This window comes from Boleophthalmus pectinirostris, unplaced genomic scaffold (genome assembly GCF_026225935.1).
Source record: "Boleophthalmus pectinirostris isolate CB_2022bp ecotype Guang Dong unplaced genomic scaffold, ASM2622593v1 HiC_scaffold_9, whole genome shotgun sequence".
NCBI classification, from domain to species: Eukaryota; Metazoa; Chordata; class Actinopteri; order Gobiiformes; family Gobiidae; genus Boleophthalmus; species Boleophthalmus pectinirostris.
The window spans coordinates 16,293,698-16,315,328 of NW_026571541.1; the positions used below are offsets into that span (position 1 = coordinate 16,293,698).

Below are 21,631 nucleotides of genomic sequence, written 5' to 3' on the forward strand. Positions count from 1 at the left end.
CAAAAGCCCACTATCAGAATCCAATAGACTTCAATACAGCCTATTGAATTTTATATTATAAGGAGTCTGAGCTGCGGGACTGTGAGAAAGAGGTTGGGACATGACTTTGAGGATTCAATGCAAATCTTTTTGAAATAATATAGTGTTGTAGTCTAATAACTGTAGTGTCATACGATACGACGAAGTTTTTGCAGAGAGAGCGTATAACGAATGATGACTTGCAGGTTGCATTGAATTCAGGTCAAACTGAGAAAGGGGAGAAATTAAAACCACCAGCAGGGGACAGTATGGTCCAATGATAGCTCAGTGCAATGAATCGTCACTTCCGCTATAGTCGGAAGTAAACAAAACCACACAAGGAGGGAAGAGTGAGAGCGCAGTGGGCAGCTCCTAACTCTCCAACGGTTTTGTAAGAAATTTAAATATAATATGGACGATGTCAAATTTAGCTTTTTCAGTCAAATTTTTCTCCATACTAGAGAAAAGTTCAGAAAAAAGACAGAAGGCTTCAAAATGACATGTTCACCTAACATTACTGTCGTAGCTTCTTGTGAGATAAGAATGAGTGTACCAAACTGATTATTTATTTAGCTCTTTTTTTATTTTAAAACTCATCACAATTAGTATTTTCAGGATCAGGTGTAGTTTGTGTGTTTTACAGCTGTTGTTTTAAAATTGTATTCATTTTTTTAGAAGACCCTGCTGGGGTCACCTCTCGCCAGGTAGTCCTCTCCCGCCATAATGTCCACTAAAAGACTGGAGAAGTTTGAAGTGGTGTGTGGGTGGGCTTCATGCGGCTTCACGGGCTACACCATGGAAGACCTGAGTGTCCACATGTCCCAGCATTTGAAGGACTATCTGGGAGACAAGGATACAGCGGAAGAGCTGGGTAAGCCCCCTTCATTAACAGTTCTCACAGGTCTATGTTGTGGTCATTTTGTATTTGCCTAATAAGTTCTTCATTTCTACGTGTGTCCAGATGAGTATGCGTGCTTGTGGGATGGTTGTGAGTTTCTCTCCATGGGTAGTCCACGAGAATTGGAGATTCATGCTTACTTCCACAACTACCACAGTAAACTCAAATATGCTGGTTCACAACTGCTAAAGCAACGGCATGACTTGCCGAGCTGCACCCTGAGCACTCACAGCAACAACCTTATCCCGGAAGGATCGGAAGGATTTGTTTGTCAATGGGAACACTGTGATGTTCGTATTTGTACATGTCTGCATGTTGTCAGGATGATGGTCAATTAAACACAATTTTTAATTTTGCTGAACAGAGCTCGTTTGATAATCCTGAGTGGTTTTATCGTCATGTGGACAATCATGTTGAAAGTTCTGAACCTCAGTCTGTTAATGAACCTCAGCAACAACTAGCCCTGTTCTGCCACTGGACAGGTAAGTCTTGGCTTTCTCATTTTAATTGTATAGGCATATTTTATTTACATGAAGTATTCTTCTTGATAATTACATCTCAATCTGTATTGTTGTTTTTATATTTAGGCTGTGATGCTTTCTTCAAGATCCGTTACCGTCTTAGGGAGCATGTGCGCACTCACACTCAGGAAAAGCTTGTGGCTTGTCCCACCTGTGGCAGCATGTTCTCGAGCAACACAAAGTTGTTTGACCACCTCCACAGACAGGCTGCGCCAATTGGTAGACATTTTTCAAAACACTTTTAAATGGAATGAATTATGTATAACACTAACTTTTTCTTTTGTACTCAATTAGAGGCACTTGTGTGTGAACATTGTGGGAAAGCTTTTTCTAATGAGAGGCTTCTACGGGACCACGTCCGCCAACATGGTAAATATAATTATTCTGCTGAACATCAAGGCAATTCGACATAGGTCAAAACTAATTTGACTTCTTTCCTCTGGGTTAATGTGAAGTGAATCAGGTGAAATGTCCCCTCTGCGACATGACCTGCACCACTCTCGCAGCCCTGAAAATACATATCAGGTTTCGTCACTGTGATGAGCGACCATTTCCATGTGATTTCTGTGACAAAAGGTACATCTTGACCATAAATAATTGCATCACATAGAGATGAATAACAAGAACACACAAGGTGTTTTTAAGTGCTACTAAAGTAATTGTAATTAATCATACGTAGTATAATTTCACATACAGATTTAAAAACCAGCGTGATCTGCAGAAGCACTCAGAGATCCATAATGAGGGTTCAGTGTATCAGTGCACTGTTGAAGGCTGTGACTATGCCTGCCATACCTTTCAGACTATGAATCATCACTTCAAAAGAGTCCATGAGGTTTGTATCTGTCAAAGTTAAAGCTCCAATATCCAATTTTCAACCCATGTACAGAGGAAGTATATATTTAAATTTAAGCCATATTGGCTTTTCAAAACCTGATCCTGTCAGATCTCAGAAGCTAAGCAGGGCTGGGCCTGGTTAGTACTTGGATGGGAGACCGCTGGGAAAATCAGGTGCCACAGTGGGGCACCAGTCGTAAAAAACTGTTGTTGTGTGTGTTCTGAGGCAGGGCTTTTCTTCATTGCCTAGTATGAAAGCGGTGTATGCGTGAGTGATGGTGGTGGTCGGAGGTGCCAACGGTGCAGATTGGCAGCCTCGCTTCCGTCAGTCTGCCCCAGGGCAGCTGTTGCTACAATAGTAGTTTACAACCACTGGGTATGGAGTGAATGAATAAAGCTCTGTAAAGCATCTTTGAGTGTCCAAAAAAGTGCTCTGTAAAACGGATGCATTATAATAATAATAATATCTAACAAAGATTTTGGAAGACCTTTCCATGAAAATGATTTACTAGTACTACTGTGCATAAATGCACTATAGTAAATCATGACTGTGTAAACTTGGTTGCTTACATATGCTTACAAATTTCTGTTGCAGGCTGGTGGTATGTCTAAGTATAAATGCCATATTTGTGATAAGGTTTTCTCCTGGTGTTACACCCTCACACTGCACCTGCGCAAGAAACATGAGCTTAAGTGGCCCTCCGGACATTCTCGCTTCAGGTTTGAACAAACAATTTTTACTGATGATGTAAAATACAGTAGTGTACACTGAGTATTACAACATTGTTAGTAAAACACTACCAAGAAAGAATATATAGGCAAGTTGTCCTTAATTAAGCCCAGAATTATTAAATCCTGTAAACACAGAAAACAGGGTTTTTATATTTCGCAAATAACTGTATACTCTGACCTCTCTCATTTAGATATAAAAAGGACATTGATGGTTTTCTCAAAGTGAATATGGTGCGCTATGAGACTGTGGAGGTGACTAAAGAGATTATGAAGAACATGGCAAAAAAGCCTCAGAACGTACGCAAAAGTCCAAGAGCCAGCACCAGTCGTAACAGGAAGTCCTCTGTCCCACCTGAGAGTTCTCCCGTGGGATCATCCTCTCCTTCATCCTGCTCCTCCTCATACTCCTCACAGCTGTCAGGGGAGGAGGACACACCCTCTCAGGCCAGTCCCTGTGACTCCCCCATGTACTGTGTCATGAACACTGTCCCGCACTTAGAGGAGGAGGAGCTTGGGCACTTGTCCCAGGACGACTGCACCAATGGTGGGACGTCTGGAGCTGTGCAGGCCCTGACAGAGGTGGCCAGAGGTTTGGGGATGGATGTGGTGTAGAAGCTTCTCACGGCAATATTTTTGTATTATACTTTAAATGTTTTTTTCTTAGTGTTATAAGTGACATTTTTTTTATTTTACTCTCATGTTTTTTACTATGGTTTTATCTGAATCTGTGTCATTTTTGCACTTTGTTGGACTTACTGCAGAGAAAAGCAGGTTCACGTCATAACACCTATGCTGAAACCTTTATCATTTTATCAACTGATTTTATTTGCTTTTTTATACTCAGTAGTCAAAAGATGACATTCTAATTAGTATATTTGCATTTGTACTTATTTGTATTTGATAATTGTTCAATATTCCTGTTCACAGTTTTAAATAGAATTTTTATAGAAAGAAACATTGTCATTAATTTGTTTTCAGTATTTTCTAAACTAATTGGTCAAGTAATTGCAGTAGTTCTATTACATTATAATCTAAAATGTTAGAAGTTGGACACTGTGTACACTACTACACCTATAACATAGATATATCACTGTAAAGTAATTCTCAGAGAGGGTTGACTGATCTCACCAGTCCCCAAAAATCCAGACAATCATTATATTTATTAAGTTAATATTATACAACTTCTCACATAAATGTATATTTATCCATACACTGGCTGCGCAGACAGTGTTCTAAACCCAAACCAGTAGTTGTCATAAGCCCATAATGAGGCTGGTAGAATCGACAAATGCTGCACTTTGAAGTTTCCCCCGATGCTTGAATTAAAGACTTCTTAAAATCTTGAGTGAAAACTTGGGGGCAGAAAAAAGGTGTTCCTGAACTCACCAGCAGTATATATTTATCCACTGATGGCATCTGGTGACAGAACATCTGATTTACACTTAGTTAGTGAATGGACGGTAGAGGATTATTCCATCTTCCACTATTGGAGTAAAAAACTCTCATGTTCAAATCTGATATCATTTGTGACAGAAAGTCCTTACTGACAGAGATCTCAGAAGTGTCTTGTCCTTCTTGCTTTTGCCTCTTGTCTTTAAAGGTGCTGGGATACTCTGTGTGGCACTTCCTGTACCATTGTAGCCTGTACTGTTGCCTCCAGTTGTAGCATTTTGACTTGAGAGTGAGTGAGTTTGTATCTAAATGCAAAAATAGTAACTATTAGTATTATTCATAATGATCTGTCCAACATCACACACCTACATTACATTGTACAAAAGGGTCATTTATTGTTGCCAGTTCTTGATGCATACTCTTATATTTAAGTGGCGATTTCTACGAACAAAAATATAATTAAAAAATAATAAGCAATAGATAATTTTGTCAAAGAATTTGTTTAGAGGAAGCCACACAGAACCCCCCCCCCACACACACACACACACACACAGAGTACTACAATTCTTACCATTTGTTGTTCCTTGTAATAAATCTGCCATGCTATATAAACATGCATGGGTCCCCATTTGCTCTGCTTCTGCAGGTGATTAAGGGTTCCAGTGTTATTATTTTGACTAATTATATAATGTGGAAATGCCATATATAATTTACTTACTGAGGATTTGAATGACTTCGTATGACTTGTTTTGTGGATGGAGCTTGTGAATTAATTAATTCCTTATGCTTAATACTTTATGCTCAATTAAAAATGCTTAATAATCTACAAAGAAAAGGTAAGAAATTTGTGACACTGAACCTTATAATTAGAAAATGTTCTGTATTCTGTATAAAGTCTGTATTATGTGGATGTGTTACCTGACAAGGCAGAACCTCACACTTTGACAAAACTTTACAAAAATGAGTAGATTAGGATTCAAACAGAATGTAGAAGGGACTGGCTGGTCAGGTAAGCAGACCTGACGACTGAAAAAAAAAAAAAAAAATCAAATTTCTACTAACTCAGATTATCTACTTCTGAACCCGTTGTGGCTTCAGTGTGCCTGCATATGCCCCAAGGACAAATAAAGAATGTGCTGTATTGATTGCAAGTTATAAAAACATATCACTAAACATGACATATGAATGGCTTATATTTTTGTCAATCAGTTGAAGACCCTTTTCACTTAAGTATCAGCATCAATCCGTTGGTTGGATCTCTGCTCTTAGAAAGACAAGATTGGTTCAGTGTGCCACAGGAATCCCTTAATCTCATAACTAATCTGTCTGTTTCGAGCTCAAACAAAAGTGATTGAGCAGAAGCCTGAGGTGAGGTCATCTTATACAGTGGACCAAGCTAGTTACATTATACTTCAATAATAAATAAATCATAAACAAAAACCTTTATGACCAAATGTTATGTCTACTCGCCTTAGTAGTTTGATGTTTTACCATAATTTTATGTCGCTAGAGGAATATTGTATTATCCAATTATCTTTCTATCATGTAATGCTTTTGTAATTTTCAAAGCAGTAAGCAATAATAATATAGCATTACCTTGTTACAAACTGTTATAATAATAATATAATATTATAAATACTACTTACTTATATACGTTCTGTTACTTACATGGTTGCGTGAACCGCTCTGGTCCTACACAGGTTGTATTCAGTGTTAAGTGCCTCTGACGAAGAACACACTTCATCTGCACCAAATCAGTTTGTTACTTACCAGCACTGAAAAAGACTTAACTACTCCTAAAACCTTAATGTAATCCAATCAGCTCACTAAACCTCATACCCTTTAGATAATTAAATAAATGTGTGTGATAGTCTGCAAAGAAACAAACCAACAGGCTTGAAATAACAATGTAATTGTTCTTTAACAGACTATAAAATGAGCCCTACAGGTCTATATGCAGTTATCAGAGCTGTAAGGGGAATCATTGTAAATATTGAATTTGAAAGGCTTGAAGTGCCACAAGAGTCCTGACCAGTCCCAGACAAATTGGGCTAAGCTCTAAGTGGATCCCATTAGTTACAACATACAATGCTGATTGGATGAGGCTTCGTGATGCCATACACTCTCTCCTTCGTGGGTTCATGCCAGCCTTACAAACCAATCATGTTGAGCTCCCGTGTCATTAAAAATGTTTTAAGCATTGTTAAACCAAACACACACTACTGTTTCTACTGCATCTGTTGTGTAGAGAAGCATCATGTTTTAATGTTAAGATTTTTGTAACGTTATGCCATTTTACAATTTGCTGTAAAATTATGAAGAGATAAATTTTTTAATGGTCAATTATGTCTCTCAAAAAGACTTAAGCCAAGACATTAAGGTAGACGCACTTTATTCCTAAAACAGAAGCTGCACCATCAGTAGCGGCACACAATTATATGTACACATATACACACACACAATTACCTAAATCTGTTATATAAAATATATCATCTGACAATGTACCTTTTAATTATTCTTCAGAGCTCATCAAGTAACTGTGCAGGAGACTCTGGAGCTGAAGCAGACAGAGGTAAGTCTCATCCACTCGCTGGGTGGGACTTCAATGCCCAAACCACCGTACTTCATTTTTTTACAGCATGGCAATAAAAAGGTCAGCACCCCTTTGAAAAAAATAAGATTCTAAAAGCAATCTACAGCAAGTTCACTTTCAACAAAGTTTTTCCATGATGTTACTGAGAAAATTACACTTTTCAAACCAATTCCTTTACAGTGAGATGTACACACCCTCTAGGATTTGTAATATATATTTATATATAAAAGATATTAAGCATTAAAAATTCCACATTTAAAAACTTAGAATAAATAATATATGCAGGCATTTCATAAGATAAAATTTCATAGATTGCAATCTACAGTCGATAAAAATTTATTCTCCTTTATGAAACGTCCCTTGATCATCCAAATAGTTAAAATGGATCCTTGGCATCTGATTGGTGAGTTCTCCTCGAGTATGGAGAGTGTGCTTTCCGCACATCCCTCTGCAGAGTGTTTCAGCATCATTAGTTTTCACTGAGAGCGCGTCCAATCAGACCTCCTCTGCCTGATGCTGCTTCAGAGCATGTTCATGATAAAGTTGTACATTTGTGTGAGCACCACAAAGTGAACAGGCAGACAAGAGCGGCGGTCTTGAGTGGCAGGGTCACATGTCAACCACGAGAGGGCGTTGTAATGCTCCAGAACAAATCTGGTAACAGAAACAATTATTTGCATTATCAGTCTTCATTAAATACTAGTTGTTTTTTAATATAAAAGGTTTACCTGAGCACATCCGAGGTATGACTTGAGTCCAGAGGATGGGAGTGTTTACTGTGCAGCAGCTCATCTGACTGGACAGATGACACATGCAGGTGCAAAGAAGCCTGTAGAAACAAGAGCCCCATTACATTCACGGATTTTGTGTGTTACAAATGACATTTATTAAAACATAAGGATCTGTAAATATTGTACTCAAGACATCTACATCTACTAAAAAATTATAATTTCACATCATTATAGCACGTACATGTTCATAAGCGTAGAGCCCATGGTTTTATTTTACTAATATGTTTTCTCAGAATGGTTGATTTAATGTTTAAATGTTGGCTGCCCTGAAAAACTGTCAATGTGGTAATAAATATTTAAATAAATGGAAACGTGTCGTTTTTTGACATTAAAGTTATAATACGTCAAAAATCAGATGTGCATTGGATTTCTCTTTTCTTCATGAAATGCTATTGTGCCCACCATCTCAAAGAGCACTTGGTAGACTATGTCAAGATCAAGTGAACAGTTAGTTAACTAACTTGCTGTATTGTATGTTTGAGGTAGTTTAAGTAGTACCTTGAGAAAGAGCGGACACTGGTCCTTGGCTTCAGGACAGGCAGCCCAGAACCAGTCTGGCAGAGGTCCAGCTTTGGCTGTAGAAACAAAGTAGCCCAGAGCCATGGGCTGCTGCAAGATGTTCAGAGCCTCTTCATGAGACTCCATTCGGTCTGCACTTTGACCCTACAGAACAATAAAATAATAATAAATACTGTAAGAAAATGTCCAATAATTATACCTATTTAAAAGAACTAAAGCTGTGGCACCAGACTTCTTCCTTGTAAATGCATACATTTATATTTTTTCCCCCATGAAGCAGCACTTTCTGTCTACACAAAGAAATTTAATTGCACATATTTTCTCCAGTTTTGTAACAGTGGTCTACCCTGCTATGTCATCTGAAAAAGCGGTGCACCACCAATAAGGAACAAGCAAGTAACCCAGCTGAAAGAAGTCACAGGTCAGATCTGTTGAGATATAGCCACTCTGACATTACGAATTCATGTTTTTCAAGGCATTTTTAAGGTCTAAGAAGACATGTAGATGAATAAATAATAAATATAAAATAGATTGGTTTAAATAATCTTGAACAGCAAGATTGATTCTCGTGATATTTGAAGAATAAGAATCCATCTTTGCATGCCTCCACTGGTGCGATATGGCCAGACAGGTGGTTGGCACACCATTCACAGAGCAGCAAAGGCGAAGAGCTCAAGTGAACCAAAACAAACATGGTGACGCTGACAAGACGTACTTCAGCCAATTTTAACATCAATATAGACCATTTTATTTATAGAAAAACAGGTAGCAGGTAGTGAAGGTGAAGGCAAGTGCTTTATGCATTTGTGGACAGGTAAGATATCTGTGCAGCTCTCTCAACTGTATTTAACAAAAGATAGATTTTTCGTCTTGTTCCGCTATTGTAACACAATCAGATTCAAATAGTCATCATGATATTCCATGTTTTTTGCTTTCAGGGAGAGCCATCCCAGATTGAATTGAGTTCTATACATTAGAGTGCTACACTTCAGTTTGGTTTGAGCCAGGTTAGGGTTTAATGCCATACTGTTGAACATTCCAGGCAATATCCTCCATCCATGAGACAAACAATTCATAGACCCTGAAAAGTCATACTGCCTGAAAAATGTATACCTGTAAACACTTGAAAAATGTATTTGCTTATTTTTTTACAATGCCCATTACCTGTACTCATAGCCAACTACACTGTTGTGAGAGCTAAGAATATGTTGGAGCCATGTAAAACTTATATTCCTTAACCTTCTTTCACGCTTTAAAACCTGGTACCCTAGCTTTAAGTGAATACACTGGCTTTCAAAGGGGATATGAATTTATGCTTGAAATGTACTGTGGATTTAGGAAATGTGTCATTGCTCAATGTAAATGCAATCAAGTTCTAAAAGTAAAAAAAAGTGGCTGTATGTACTCAATGAAGAAAACACATACATGTCACAAAGATCTGACAGGCTTACTTGAGACCTAGACCTTTACTCTAGATCTTTACATCTGTAAATAATATAAAATTGAATAAACTAATACTACTGATATATCCTTGATATAGCATATAGAACTGATTTTTGAACAAGGCTACAGAATTTTTTCATGTGATTGCTGACTGTTTAAAGCACTGACCTTGCTGCCGTCACCACCTTGATGGTAGTGCGAGCCCGGAGAATGGACAGGAGAGGTGGTGGGAGAGTTTGGAAGTATGTTGATGAGGTCTTGATCCACCATATCATTATCAAACAGGTCAAAGAAACCCATCCCGTCCGATCCATCTGCAATAACACAGCACAATAATACATTGTGATGATTACTTCTTAACAACTTTCTTCACAAGTATTTGAATGCATTTCAAAACATACCATTTATGGGGTTAAAGTTAATGTCGATGGGCTCAGTGGTGTTAGTGTTGACTTGCACCATGGCTGAGGTTGGGAACACTAGAATGTGTGTACAGGAAGTGTCCTGAGGAGTGCTCAGCTGCGATGTCTGCATGTTGAGAGTGGTGCTGCGGCCAAACACAGAACCTGTCGAAACTGAATCTAAAGACAACACACACTCTGGTTTTTAAGGAATTCACAAGACAGATGAAATTATAAGGCATTTTCTTAATTTTATATACCTGGCATAATTACAAAGGAACCCTGTGGCTCCATAGCAACCAAACAGGCACTAAGGATGCTGGGAGTGTCCGAGGCAGAGATGCCACACATTCGACATGTTTCTTTCAGACGTTTACTGAGGGACTGCAGATTTCTTCTACTAAGCAGAATACTCCAGTCTTTAAGACAAGATGAAAACAGATAAGTCCAAGTTAAAAGTGACAGCTCAATATTAAACAGTATTTAACCACCACACCTCTCAGTTCTCCATGACCCATTCTGCCAAGTCGTCCAATCACAACCCTCCAAGGCAATGATGTCACTTGCACAAGACCCAGACACCAGTCCCAGAGCTTCTGCAAGCCCAGTCGCCGGGCAGAGCCTTTTTTCCGACGAGCCCTGAGTACAAAAAACATGTTACATGTTATTTCAAAGGAAAAAGTCATGTAAAAGCATTAGTTCACATGACTACATACCTATTCGGGACATCAATGCTAATGACACAGGTCTCCAGCAGTTCTCCATGTTGGTCAGTGCAGGAGGCCAGCAGCCAGCGCTGGTCGTGAGACAAACAGTAACCAACAAACAAGACATTGTATTTCTGAGAGGCCTCTCCAAACGTTTCCCCCAATTCGGTCTGCTTGTCTTTAATTGGAGCCAGAATAAAGGGTGGCGTGTACAAGCGTTGACACTCTGGTCTCTGTTCAAAGAAAATGCTTTTGATGAAGTGACAACGCTTAACTTCAGCCACTTCAATATCAATATTAATTTTACCTCTGGGTTCTTCAGAGCCATGTCAATGGCAAGCCCAGGACCAAAGCCTGTGAGGGTCTTGAAGTTCGTAGAGTTGGGCAGAGGTCTGCGACACTGTGTGAACACTGAGAAAGCCAAAGATTTGAGGTGCTGGCTGTAGAGATGACGCTCCCCACTGCGTACAGGCTGAAGCATATACTGACATGGGACAATCTGTAAAAACACACACAATGCATTTAGGAATATAACTAAACTCACATGGATCAAGAAGCGTGCATGTTGTGGTGAATTTTAACTGTTGAGAATAAAACTAGTACATCCTGAGGCCATTTGTTGATTGCAGCAGTACATCTCTAATATTTTATAAAGCAATAAATAATTTGATGGAAAGTTTAAAAGATTAATGGCAGAGTGGAACAGTCTTAGTTATGGTGAGTTCAACATTTCATCCTGGTAAAACAAATCATTAAATTACAGATCAGCATCATTGGTGAAAATGTACCTGAACTGAGACTGCATTTCTGATATGAGGAGGCAGTAACTGTAGCATCTCCATGTAGCAGCATAACAGGCCCAAAGTGTACGTGCTGGAGTGGACCTCTCGGTCTGAATCCTCATAGCTGAAGGGGTCCACTATATACACCACGATGGCAGGTGGGTATGATACAGCATGGGAGTCCCCATCTGTGGGCTTTCCCACTTTATCTCGCTCCATTGTGCTGGTAAAAGAAGGACACCTTTCAGATATCTGCTATTTTAGACATAGCAACAAGCATTTCTTCATCATTGTTAGATTATATAACCTCTTTGTCTAACCTACCTCTCTGGAGCCTCAGTAATCCCTGGAGTCTGGTTAGTTGATGACCCGTTGTCTGTCACAGAGGTTTGCTGATTGGACTGTGGTCCGTTCTGTGATATGCCACCCTGCAGGCTAGCTCCAAATGGGGAGTAGGAGCTTGGTTTGGCAGATGCCATTGATCCAATTGTCTGTGAGCCAGTAGAGGAGGGGGTGGTACTGTTGACTGGATTGGGCTGGGCAGAGCTGCTGCTGGAAGTGCTTGTGTTGGTGCCCTGGGATCCTGAGGTGGAGCTGGAAGAGTTGCTCTGAGGAGGGGGAGGAGCCACTGGGGGACTGCGCTGGGACAACAGAGAGCTATCCAGAGACTGCTGTGACAAGTAAGGTGCTGAGAAAGAGGGAGAAAAAAAAAAAAAGGATCAGACTGATTTCTTATATGTCAATGACTGTACATGGGCTTCAACTTGTATACAAGTACCTAAATCATAGCGGCACACTTGTGCAAAAAGCTTGAGCCTATTGAAGGCTTCATTGTTCCCATCTCTAGCACCCATCTTGAGAAACCAGTCGCTGAGAGCCTGCTCCGTCATGCTTCTGTCTTCTGTGGGACCGACTTTCAGAATGCCCTCTGGGTGACTCTTACAGATGGGCCTGTGTTGCCCAAGTTGACATGCCTGAAGAAAGCATGTATGAAACAGTGTGAATAATTTCTGTCAATTACAATTCTAGGGAACATGTAGAAACACAGATTTAATCAAGACACATGCTTACCTCATATATAGCACTTAGATCTTTAAAGAAGGTCTTTGCACCCCTAAGCAGAGCCTCATTTTCAGGGCAGATGACAACGTATGCTACATCTCTCTGGGAGCCAAAGGGATCAAGCATAAGCTTTTCCCAATAGGGTAACCCAAAAGGAGACAGTACCACAAAGTCATACTCATAACCCACCAAAAAGGTGGGAATGGGCAAAGGCTCAGGGGACTCATCAGTACCTTTCCAAGAAGAATAAAAAATTAAAGCAAATAAAAACATTTTACCAATTAAGTTAAATCTATGTACTTACCGTATGAGCCTCTTCCAGCCATTTTGTGGAACTGTTGCCAGGTGAGTGGGCCCTGCACACCCCACGAGCGTACACTTCTTTTCTTCTGGATTGCATCCTGAAGTACAGGCTGCAGAGACAACAACACCCGCAGGACATCCTGAGAGAAAAGCTGGTTCATCGTTGCTGCTTTAGAAGGGAACAAACCTCAAATTAATACTGAAATTTGGAAATATTACAATGTGTTCAACGCAGCACTTTGATTAATTTACTGTACTTACATTTGCATTTTTGCCATTGATGAAGACAGGTGCTTTTTACTAGCGTTTCATCTACTTTGCCTCCTGACATATTGTCCATAAACTGCCGACCATGTTCCAAAGCCATGTAGCAGTCATTATAGCAGTCCCTTTCCTCCACCCTCAGAAAAGATGCTGTGGAGGAGATTGGCCGAGAATAATTAACCCCAGCCAAAGGAGCAAAAGGGTTGGTGCATTGGTCCTGCAGCAACAGAATTAATTCATCTGGGGGCTTCTCCTTCAGACTGTTGGCCTTGTGTATGGAGGACCCCCGTAGCTCCTCAAAACGCCTCTCTGTGTCCCGACCAGCATCTGAACCTCGGCCCACCACATCCAATTCATCCTCCAGAAACAGGCCAGCCGATTGGCCAAAGCGTCGGTTGGAGACAGCACTAAAGCCACATGTACAGGGGTACTGAGCTTCCCCATTATCTTTGAGGTACACGCCCACATCTGCTCCACGAATGTTCATGTTACAGACACACACGCAGCAGCTGTCAAAGTTGCAGTCTTTGAAGAGGTTCATGACTGACTCCGACAGGATAAGTGTTACATACAGACTGTGTGCCTCAGGGATAGAAGGTACAGTGGCAGGCTCTACAGAGCTCAGTGGGCGACAGGTGGATGGGGTGGACGCGGGTGAGTATAGGTCGGAGTTGTCGTACTTCAGCGATCCCTGGACGCTGGCTGGACCACCACGGGGAGTGCGTGGGGTCCTGGGTGTCCGGGGGGTGGGCACAGAGAAGCGGGGTGTGGCCGGGGAGGGAAGGATGCCTGGGTTACTGTTGCTAGGAGGTGCACTGCTAGACACAAAGGGTGTTTGAGTTTGAGGTGTGTAAGTCTGGATGTAGTCTGGCTCCACACTAAACCCACAAAATATTTAAAAAAGAGCGAATTAGAGTTACATCTAGTTTTGAATGAGCTGCCTGTAAACAGAGAATCACCATTACCTGTCTTTAGGGGCTGTAACACTTGATGGCATCAGTTCCATTTTCCCCATGGTCCAACTAGGCGTGTACACACAGTCTTCTGGCAGTTTGATAGGTAACAGACACTGGCTAGGTAACGTCTTAAGTGGAGCATACATGGAACAGCCAATGAATGACTGACATGTTTCCGATTTGTAGACAAAAGAAAAATCCTGCATAGAAAACAAAGAATAACTTAATAAGTTAACAACAATAATCTGTTTACTCAAATGTAGGCAGATGGCATGAAGTCTGACCTTTATTTCAGATGGCTTCGGACTACAGAAACCCTCCTCTACCTCCATCTTGAAATGGTTGTTAAGTTGACTTCCATCCAACAGTGTCAGACCAGCCCCAGCTTCCAGACTGTCTTTGCTCCCCGAGTTCATAGGAGAGTACCCTTGCTGCTCCAGGGAGGGTGGTGTAGGGAACATCTGATGCAGATCAACTGAGCCTAAATGGGAGTGAATGTTAATGCACACTCTTTACAAATCATATTATGTAACAGACTTCAGAATATGCTTACTTATGGACGACAGAGGGTCAGAGGCAGGTGTTTTAGTGTCTTTACAGCCAAATTTCTCATCTGCAATGATGCCTGCACGTTTTGACCCAGGCTGTACAAAGAAAAGACATTTTCATTAAGATGATGTGACATTAATTTAAATCTGTATGTTATGTTATGTGTTTTGCAGTACATTTAATGTACATACTGTTAACTCATCATCTGAGTTGAAGATTTTGTCCAGGTCACTGTAGGACACAGCCAGGTCATTCTCATGGATGAGGCTGGTTGTGACAGAAGGTTTACTACCTGATGCACACTGACCGTCTGCGATAAAAACAAATATGAGTACAAGAAAATTTAAAATATATGTACAAGTACATTAAATTGCATTTATGGAGAGAACTTACCATCAGTTGTTCCGTTTCCTTCATCATTCTAAAATAAAAAATAAAACAAGATTTAGCTGTTCCTTTGCAAGTACTAAAGTCAGTATTGCTTTATAATAAAAGTATATATTCATGACCATACTGACTCTCACCTTGTGTTTCTTGCCCCCTTCTCTCTCGGGTCCAGATTTGTCTTTTTTCTCATTAAAGACAAACTCATCGTCTCCTTCCACAAAAGCGTATGGGTCTGGTTCATCCCCTTGCTCCTCGTCTCCAGTGACCGAGGCAAGATGGCTGTTTCGCCGTTGAGCATATGTCTTCACCAGCTCCTGGGAAACCTTCAGGCGATGTGTGGACGTCGACATCAACCTGTATTTTACATGCACTTATTAGGCACAGTATTTTATTAGATATATAAAGTGATCTATTTTTAACTTGGTACTTACTCTGTAACTGAAACTACACTTTCTGTTCCTCCACTACCATCATCACGCAGTTTGTCTAAAGGTAGCTGAGGGGTTGGAATGTTGGTACCCTTCTTCCGGGGAAAGTTGAAATACTTCCAAGGATTGTGGGAGGAATCTTCGTTTGGATTTATGGCAGAGCCAACAAACACAGTGGGTTCTAGTGTTTCATTGTAGGGGGCAGGAAAGGAGAAAGGCAATGACATGCTTTGCAAAGGAGGCTCGTCAGAACACTTCTGGGGCACCAGACATGGCTCCACAGATGGCGGGTAAAAAGGCTGATGAATGGGCGTTGAATTTTTCATATCACCAGGAGTCATGTCACCTTCTACAGGATCGCATGGATGTGGGCTGAGAGGAGGGGGAGGCGGGGACCCTACCAACTCTCCAGGAGGGCCATGTGCATGCAGCGTGGGGGCTTTTGGGGGCACATTGTCCACATGATGCAGGCTGGGGTATGTGCCCTCCACCTGCGATCTCATACACAACCTCTGTGCCTGTGGCTCCATGGACTGCTCGTCACACACAGAGTTACGGTGATGGAAGGGGGTTTGTGGACGCTTCTGCTGTTTCTCTCCCTTCTCCATTTTTTCACCAAGTTTATGCTTTGGGGCTGACTGGTTGGGCTGAATGGATGAAGGTGGATGTCCTGAGGTGCTGCTGGACCGTTGTTTTTGGCCTTTATGTCTAACAAAAAAATGAATAAATATTAGTTTGACTCATGACAGCATTGGTTTGTCTTTTGCTCATTTGAAATCTGTCAAACTAACCTCGAGCAATTACAGTGTGGCTTCCGTGTGGGCTCAACAAAATCCCAGACTGCAGTTTTATCAGATTCCTCCTCACAGGTTCCATTGATCAACGTCGGAAACTTCCTCCTTATTAAATAATTACCGGTAGTTCAATCAATCAGTTTGCACCTAGCTTTATAGAAGTTGTTTGGAAATTTGAGCTCAAAACAAAACTTACTTGCTCCCTGGACGACTTATGTTGTACTCCTGCCATACAGACTCTACCATCTGGCTGGCAAGTCTCCGTGGTATTTTACCTCCATGAAGGCTATGGTTGGAATTATAGCAATCAGATGAAGAAGAGAGTTTCAGCCACCTCTGTGCTGGTGGGTGATCTGTGAACAAAAAGACATACAATGTCAGATTGTTTTTAACTGTGCAAGATAATACTAAATGCATGGAAATCATTAACTCACTAGTATGCGCCTCCTCCGGTGAAGTTGGGGGTGTTAGAGTAACCGATGACATGGAGGGGTCTCTGTGTACAGCCTGACCACCACACATGGGTGAGGTGTTCGACGAGGCCTGGGGAACAACCACGGGGAGGTCCGAGAGAGGCAGGAGCACCAGACATGCAGGATAGACCATCCGTACACCAGCTATAAAAGAAAATCCGTCATTACACAAATAAGAATTTGTGTGCAATTTTCTCATAAAAATTGTAATTTGTAATGTCTGAAGATGCTATACGTGCTGTATATACTTTTGTCACTTACAAAAAAAAATAAACACAGTGCTCTGTTAATCAATGGAAGACACTTAAGCCTCATCTGTCTAAAACTATTTAAAAAAACAAAACCTACACCACCAGTAAAAACTTCCGTTACAACAGAAAACACAATGCTTAAGTGTATGGTTCCACTTACCAACCAGGACCTCAACAGCAGCCAGAGAGTCATCCTCCCAGTCTGTGTCTTCCATCTTCTCCTCTTGAAGATCCTTGGGATTGGGACCAATGGGATAAAACTGCCTCCACTCTTCAATGAGCTTTTGAGTGGGATGGTCTGACATCTTGAATGCTTGGCCAGTAAGGGTCCCATTTAAACCATATGGACTTAGGATGACTGCAAGACAAAGTAAGAGCCATCATGCAAATGTGTACACAACAATAAATTTCCAAAAAAAAGAGGATTAAACAGTGCTCCAACCTTGCATTGGACTGGAGCTCTGCTGTGCAAGGCTGAGATGCTCCTCACTCAGCTGCTGAAGGGGCTGATGTTGAGCTATCTCCACACTTGTGCATACATTGCTGTCACCATGCACGAAGAAGGTAAATGCGCAGGATAGGTGCTCACTGACAAAGAAAAAATATATTATTGCCAACACACTTGACTGGCTATTCTGAGAGCTTATTACATGCAGAATTATAAAACAGCTTTAAGCAGCAATACCATGTTCTTTTCACATGTAGTCTACAACTAATGGAAACTATTGGACCTGGTTTGCAGTGGGATGGGAGATCCACCTGCATATTCAACATTTTGGTTATTAAGTTGTGTGCATTTCATAAATGGAATCTAAATATAATGGTTTAACAGAGAAATGCTTTTGTAAATGTGCATTTCTTCTTGTATACTATCCTGCGAAACATATTGTATGAATTGCCATATTGGGATATTATCTTATTGTGAGCCATGTATTGTGTATTCTATTGAATCGTGAGAGATCCTGTGATTCCCAGTCCAAATAAACTAAATAAATAGTGCAGTAATCCCTTTTGATACTTTGAACGACACAATATTAAATAATAATTCTGTCCAGCCTTCACTATAATAGGCAAATATGAATGATAACTTCCAAATAAAATAACCACCTTTACTACTTCTGTAATAGTGGACTGCTAAATGTACTAAAATAGTACTTGTTGACATGGTTGCTGTAAAACCACAATGCAGACTCAGCATTTTTCAAAAGACTACCCTGTTTACCAGCCAAACAGGAATGAGCCAACTCCACTGTTAATTGTACTGCTTCTTTTAAACATGCAAACATTGGAGAGAGGCATATTACCATCTACCATCTTAATAGCAATTAGACAACTATTAAATGTGCCACAAAGATCTGAGTTAAAGGGCTGAACAACAAGTATGTCAACTGAAGGGGCAAAGGAAACTTGGCCATTAAAATAAGGTTATGGATTTCCAAATTATACAAGAGGTATGCAAGACATTGGCCTGTAACAAATAGAACATTCCCAATCAAAGGCACATTGCCCTGGTTTGAGCCCATCTTAGTCCAGATGTAATCCTGGCTCGGTTCTGGCCCACTTTTATGGGTTCATGTCATGGTCTTATATGTGCAAAATGTATTCCAGTGGTTCTGTAAAGCCTTAATTTCACATTACTCAAATCATGTTAAATTGCATCACAATTGTTGTAAACTCAAGTTGGGATTCAAACCAATGAAACACTGCCATTCACAACTTCCAGAATTCCCATTTCTCAGCCACTTCCACTCGGAAAGTTGTATTTTCCAACCCATACAGCAGCAATAGTTATAACTTCAAAAAATGCTGATGTGGTGAGCGCAAGCGTGAATGCACCCTTAGACAAAGCCCATCCCATTTATGTTCCATTATTGGTGACAGTGCTAAGACAATTTTACTGCAAATGATGTCATTTCAAAATAAAATGTTAATACTACAACTTTCTGGTTAGAAGGGGGCCAACACAGCAAACAGACCAACTCCCATCATCACAACAGTAAATGTCGCACCAACATAGCATTCATTAGACTCACATTTGAATATTCTTAGACTCAAATCAATGCCATGTTATAAAATTGCATCTAATCAAAGAATGATCTGCTACAGTCTTTAACATTATTAATTTTTTAAAACTTAGATAATTTCTGTGTTAAAGATTGAGGAGCAAACCTTGAGTACTGGGGCCAACATTTATTCATTTGTACCAAATATACAGAGCAAATACATTATTAGCCTGTGAGAGCTTTATAAATACATAGTCATAGTAAATGTGGACTAAAGCATACATGAGCATTTATAAAAAACAAAATTGAGAGCAATTATTTTATAATAAAATATAATTTTATATAGTCTAAAATGAGATACCTTTTATTGAGCGTCTTCTCGTCTTTCTGGTACGGCTTCACAAACCACTTGCCTATGCGCACGAAACCCCGATTCATGAGACAGCGCTCCAACAGGTTGTGGATGGCTTTAAACAGGAGTGTACGACACTCATAGGACAGGCCACTCTCCCACTCACCATCTTCTTCACCTAGAGCCAAATACCAGTTTATTACACATAAAGACATTTCGGATATTTAACAACAAAAATACAAAAGGTAAAACATTCATTCAGTACTATTTTTTCAATAAAACCAAATTATTTTACTCCCAGAGCAAAGAAATACTTTGTTCCCATTTATTTAACAGAGTTTACTTTAGTCAGTCACTGTGAAGGCAGCCTGCACTTACTTGAGAGCTCATTGTGAATAAGTTCAGCAAAACTGGGGTCATCCCCCCACCAGAACAACCAGAGCTCTCTGCGGCCAGGAGTGTGATGTCTTCTCCACACACTCAAGACATCTGCAGCCAGGCATGCGCTGAAGCTGCACAGGATGGGATCCTCTTCAGTCACAGGGAATAGGATGGGTGAAGATGTGGGTCCTTGCCACACAAAGCGTCTCCATTTTATTCCGGTCAAATCAGCCTTTGTTACAGTAAAGAAACATTGTATGAATGGGAAGAAATAAAAGGTAAAACAGTAGTTACTGTATAACTGCACTGCCATGTGTTTGTTGTCATAAATTATGTTCAAATGAAGCATCAAAAATAACACAGACATTGTAAAGAAATTGTACAATTATCAAGATATTGTAGTAATTTGAGTCTTTGACAACAATCAGACGGGCCTGTGGAGCAAATGCATACTACAAGACCCAGACTGACACTGATTTAGCAGAATCCACAGTAATGCATTGCTTATTACTACATTACAGTGTCATGTATCAACAGAAAATAGATAGACAAGTCGTCATTTTGGACTTTACGTCAAAATACGTAATAGTATATTCCTTCATGATTTGAAAGTTGGATAGATCACTGTTTGCAAGTTGAAGGCCCAGTGCCTTTACGCCAGTATGCACTGACGTTATAAAGCTTGTTGCCTGATTAGCCAAAATGGCTTTCTGGCCTGAGTGTGAGAGCTAACGCTAGCAGAGACTTACCAGGCAGAAGAGGTTGGAGTGGCAGTCCTCCAAACTGGCCCCGTTTGGTACAAAGCACGAAGTCATCCTTTCACTGCGTTGCTGGATTCTTTAAGTCCATCGTTTCAATCACCATCGAGGGCAATGACTGGTCCCGTTATTTGGCGTTAAAGCACTGTTTAGTATGAGTTTCCAGTTGAAGCGCTGACCAACTTCGGTGCTAAAGCTAGCGCTGTTTATATAGACAACTTCTAGCCGGTGCTAGCCTATGCTAGCCTTGTGGCTAAGCTAACAGGCTCTGATAGCGTCAACTATGAGCTTCTAGCTGTTCATCAATCCTGTTTGAAATGTATTGTCTGATCTGGATAGCCACAAGCCTACCGCTACTACTACATAACGTCAAATCAGAAATCCAATTATCACTGGTTCAGAACAATCTAATAATTGATTACAATAATAAGAAACGGTAATCACGATAAAATATGACCCCCAAAACTAAAAACTTTACCCCCAAATCGTGTGCCCCTCTAGCGCTAATGCTATTGCAAGCTAGCTGGTCTGAAACAATTTCAAAGCAGAGGAACTCTCCCCTCCCCCTGAGCTTTAGCCAGTTAGCACAGAAGCTAACATACCAGAGCTCCAGCGCTAGCTGCTAGCTAAATAAAACAATTAGCTACACCGCCCTCCTTCCTTCTAAAATCATCACATCACTCAGACATAGTAAAACAAGTAAAACGGTAGATGTTCTAGATTCGTAGGGTTACTCATCGTTTACGCTTCTCTCAGTGATCCATAGCTCCTGCAGATTTCCATTATTTCAGTTCATGGATTGAATTCTTTAATGGCGGCCAGGAGGACAACTCTGCCTCTCAACTCCTATTGGCCAATTTGTGGTAATGGGGGCGTCATCCGGCTTCAAGTAGCTCCATGACTTCACAGTTTACAAGATGAAAGCTCCACTGCATCTGTCATACTTTCTGTGGTCAATGAAGTGATCTCTGTTTCTAAACATGTTCCTGTGAAGTGTGAACTAAATCTAACTATGGCTTTCTACTCCACACAAACT

General features: G+C 40.5%; 2 protein-coding genes and 1 long non-coding RNA gene across 4 annotated transcripts; 1 reads left to right on the plus strand and 2 right to left on the minus strand.

Moving 5' to 3' along the window:
* Positions 1–298: 298 nt before the first annotated feature.
* Positions 299–3,961, plus strand: zgc:112083 (uncharacterized protein LOC550461 homolog). The gene is made up of 10 exons (XM_020928647.2): positions 299–409; positions 694–889; positions 980–1,206; positions 1,281–1,398; positions 1,504–1,656; positions 1,732–1,806; positions 1,893–2,013; positions 2,134–2,272; positions 2,870–2,994; positions 3,198–3,961. Exons 2-10 carry the CDS (start codon positions 742–744, stop codon positions 3,616–3,618), a joined length of 1,527 nt encoding a protein of 508 aa, XP_020784306.1. The 5' UTR covers positions 299–409; positions 694–741; the 3' UTR covers positions 3,619–3,961.
* LOC129412639 (uncharacterized) lies at positions 3,910–6,127 on the minus strand. The gene is made up of 5 exons (XR_008633773.1): positions 5,317–6,127; positions 5,117–5,221; positions 4,970–5,038; positions 4,764–4,839; positions 3,910–4,703 (listed from the first exon to the last, which is right to left on the minus strand). It is a non-coding gene; the product is annotated as an uncharacterized LOC129412639 (long non-coding RNA).
* A 646-nt stretch (positions 6,128–6,773) lies between these two features.
* Positions 6,774–21,547, minus strand: LOC110163533 (mediator of RNA polymerase II transcription subunit 13-like). 2 transcript variants are annotated; one of them, XM_055166763.1, is made up of 30 exons: positions 20,587–21,547; positions 19,835–20,069; positions 19,466–19,634; positions 17,544–17,689; positions 17,262–17,459; positions 16,812–16,994; positions 16,574–16,730; positions 16,375–16,482; positions 15,587–16,291; positions 15,293–15,509; positions 15,162–15,189; positions 14,960–15,078; positions 14,773–14,863; positions 14,504–14,700; positions 14,229–14,419; positions 13,261–14,141; positions 13,001–13,165; positions 12,706–12,929; positions 12,413–12,608; positions 11,959–12,322; positions 11,641–11,857; positions 11,160–11,351; positions 10,862–11,085; positions 10,642–10,784; positions 10,406–10,564; positions 10,146–10,325; positions 9,913–10,058; positions 8,281–8,445; positions 7,720–7,820; positions 6,774–7,645 (listed from the first exon to the last, which is right to left on the minus strand). In XM_055166763.1, exons 1-30 carry the CDS (start codon positions 20,650–20,652, stop codon positions 7,513–7,515), a joined length of 6,300 nt encoding a protein of 2,099 aa, XP_055022738.1. In that variant the 5' UTR covers positions 20,653–21,547; the 3' UTR covers positions 6,774–7,512. The 2 variants fall into 2 exon arrangements, with proteins under 2 accessions (XP_055022738.1, XP_055022737.1); XM_055166762.1 differs by having other exon boundaries at positions 13,001–13,168.
* Between the last annotated feature and the right edge of the window lie 84 nt (positions 21,548–21,631).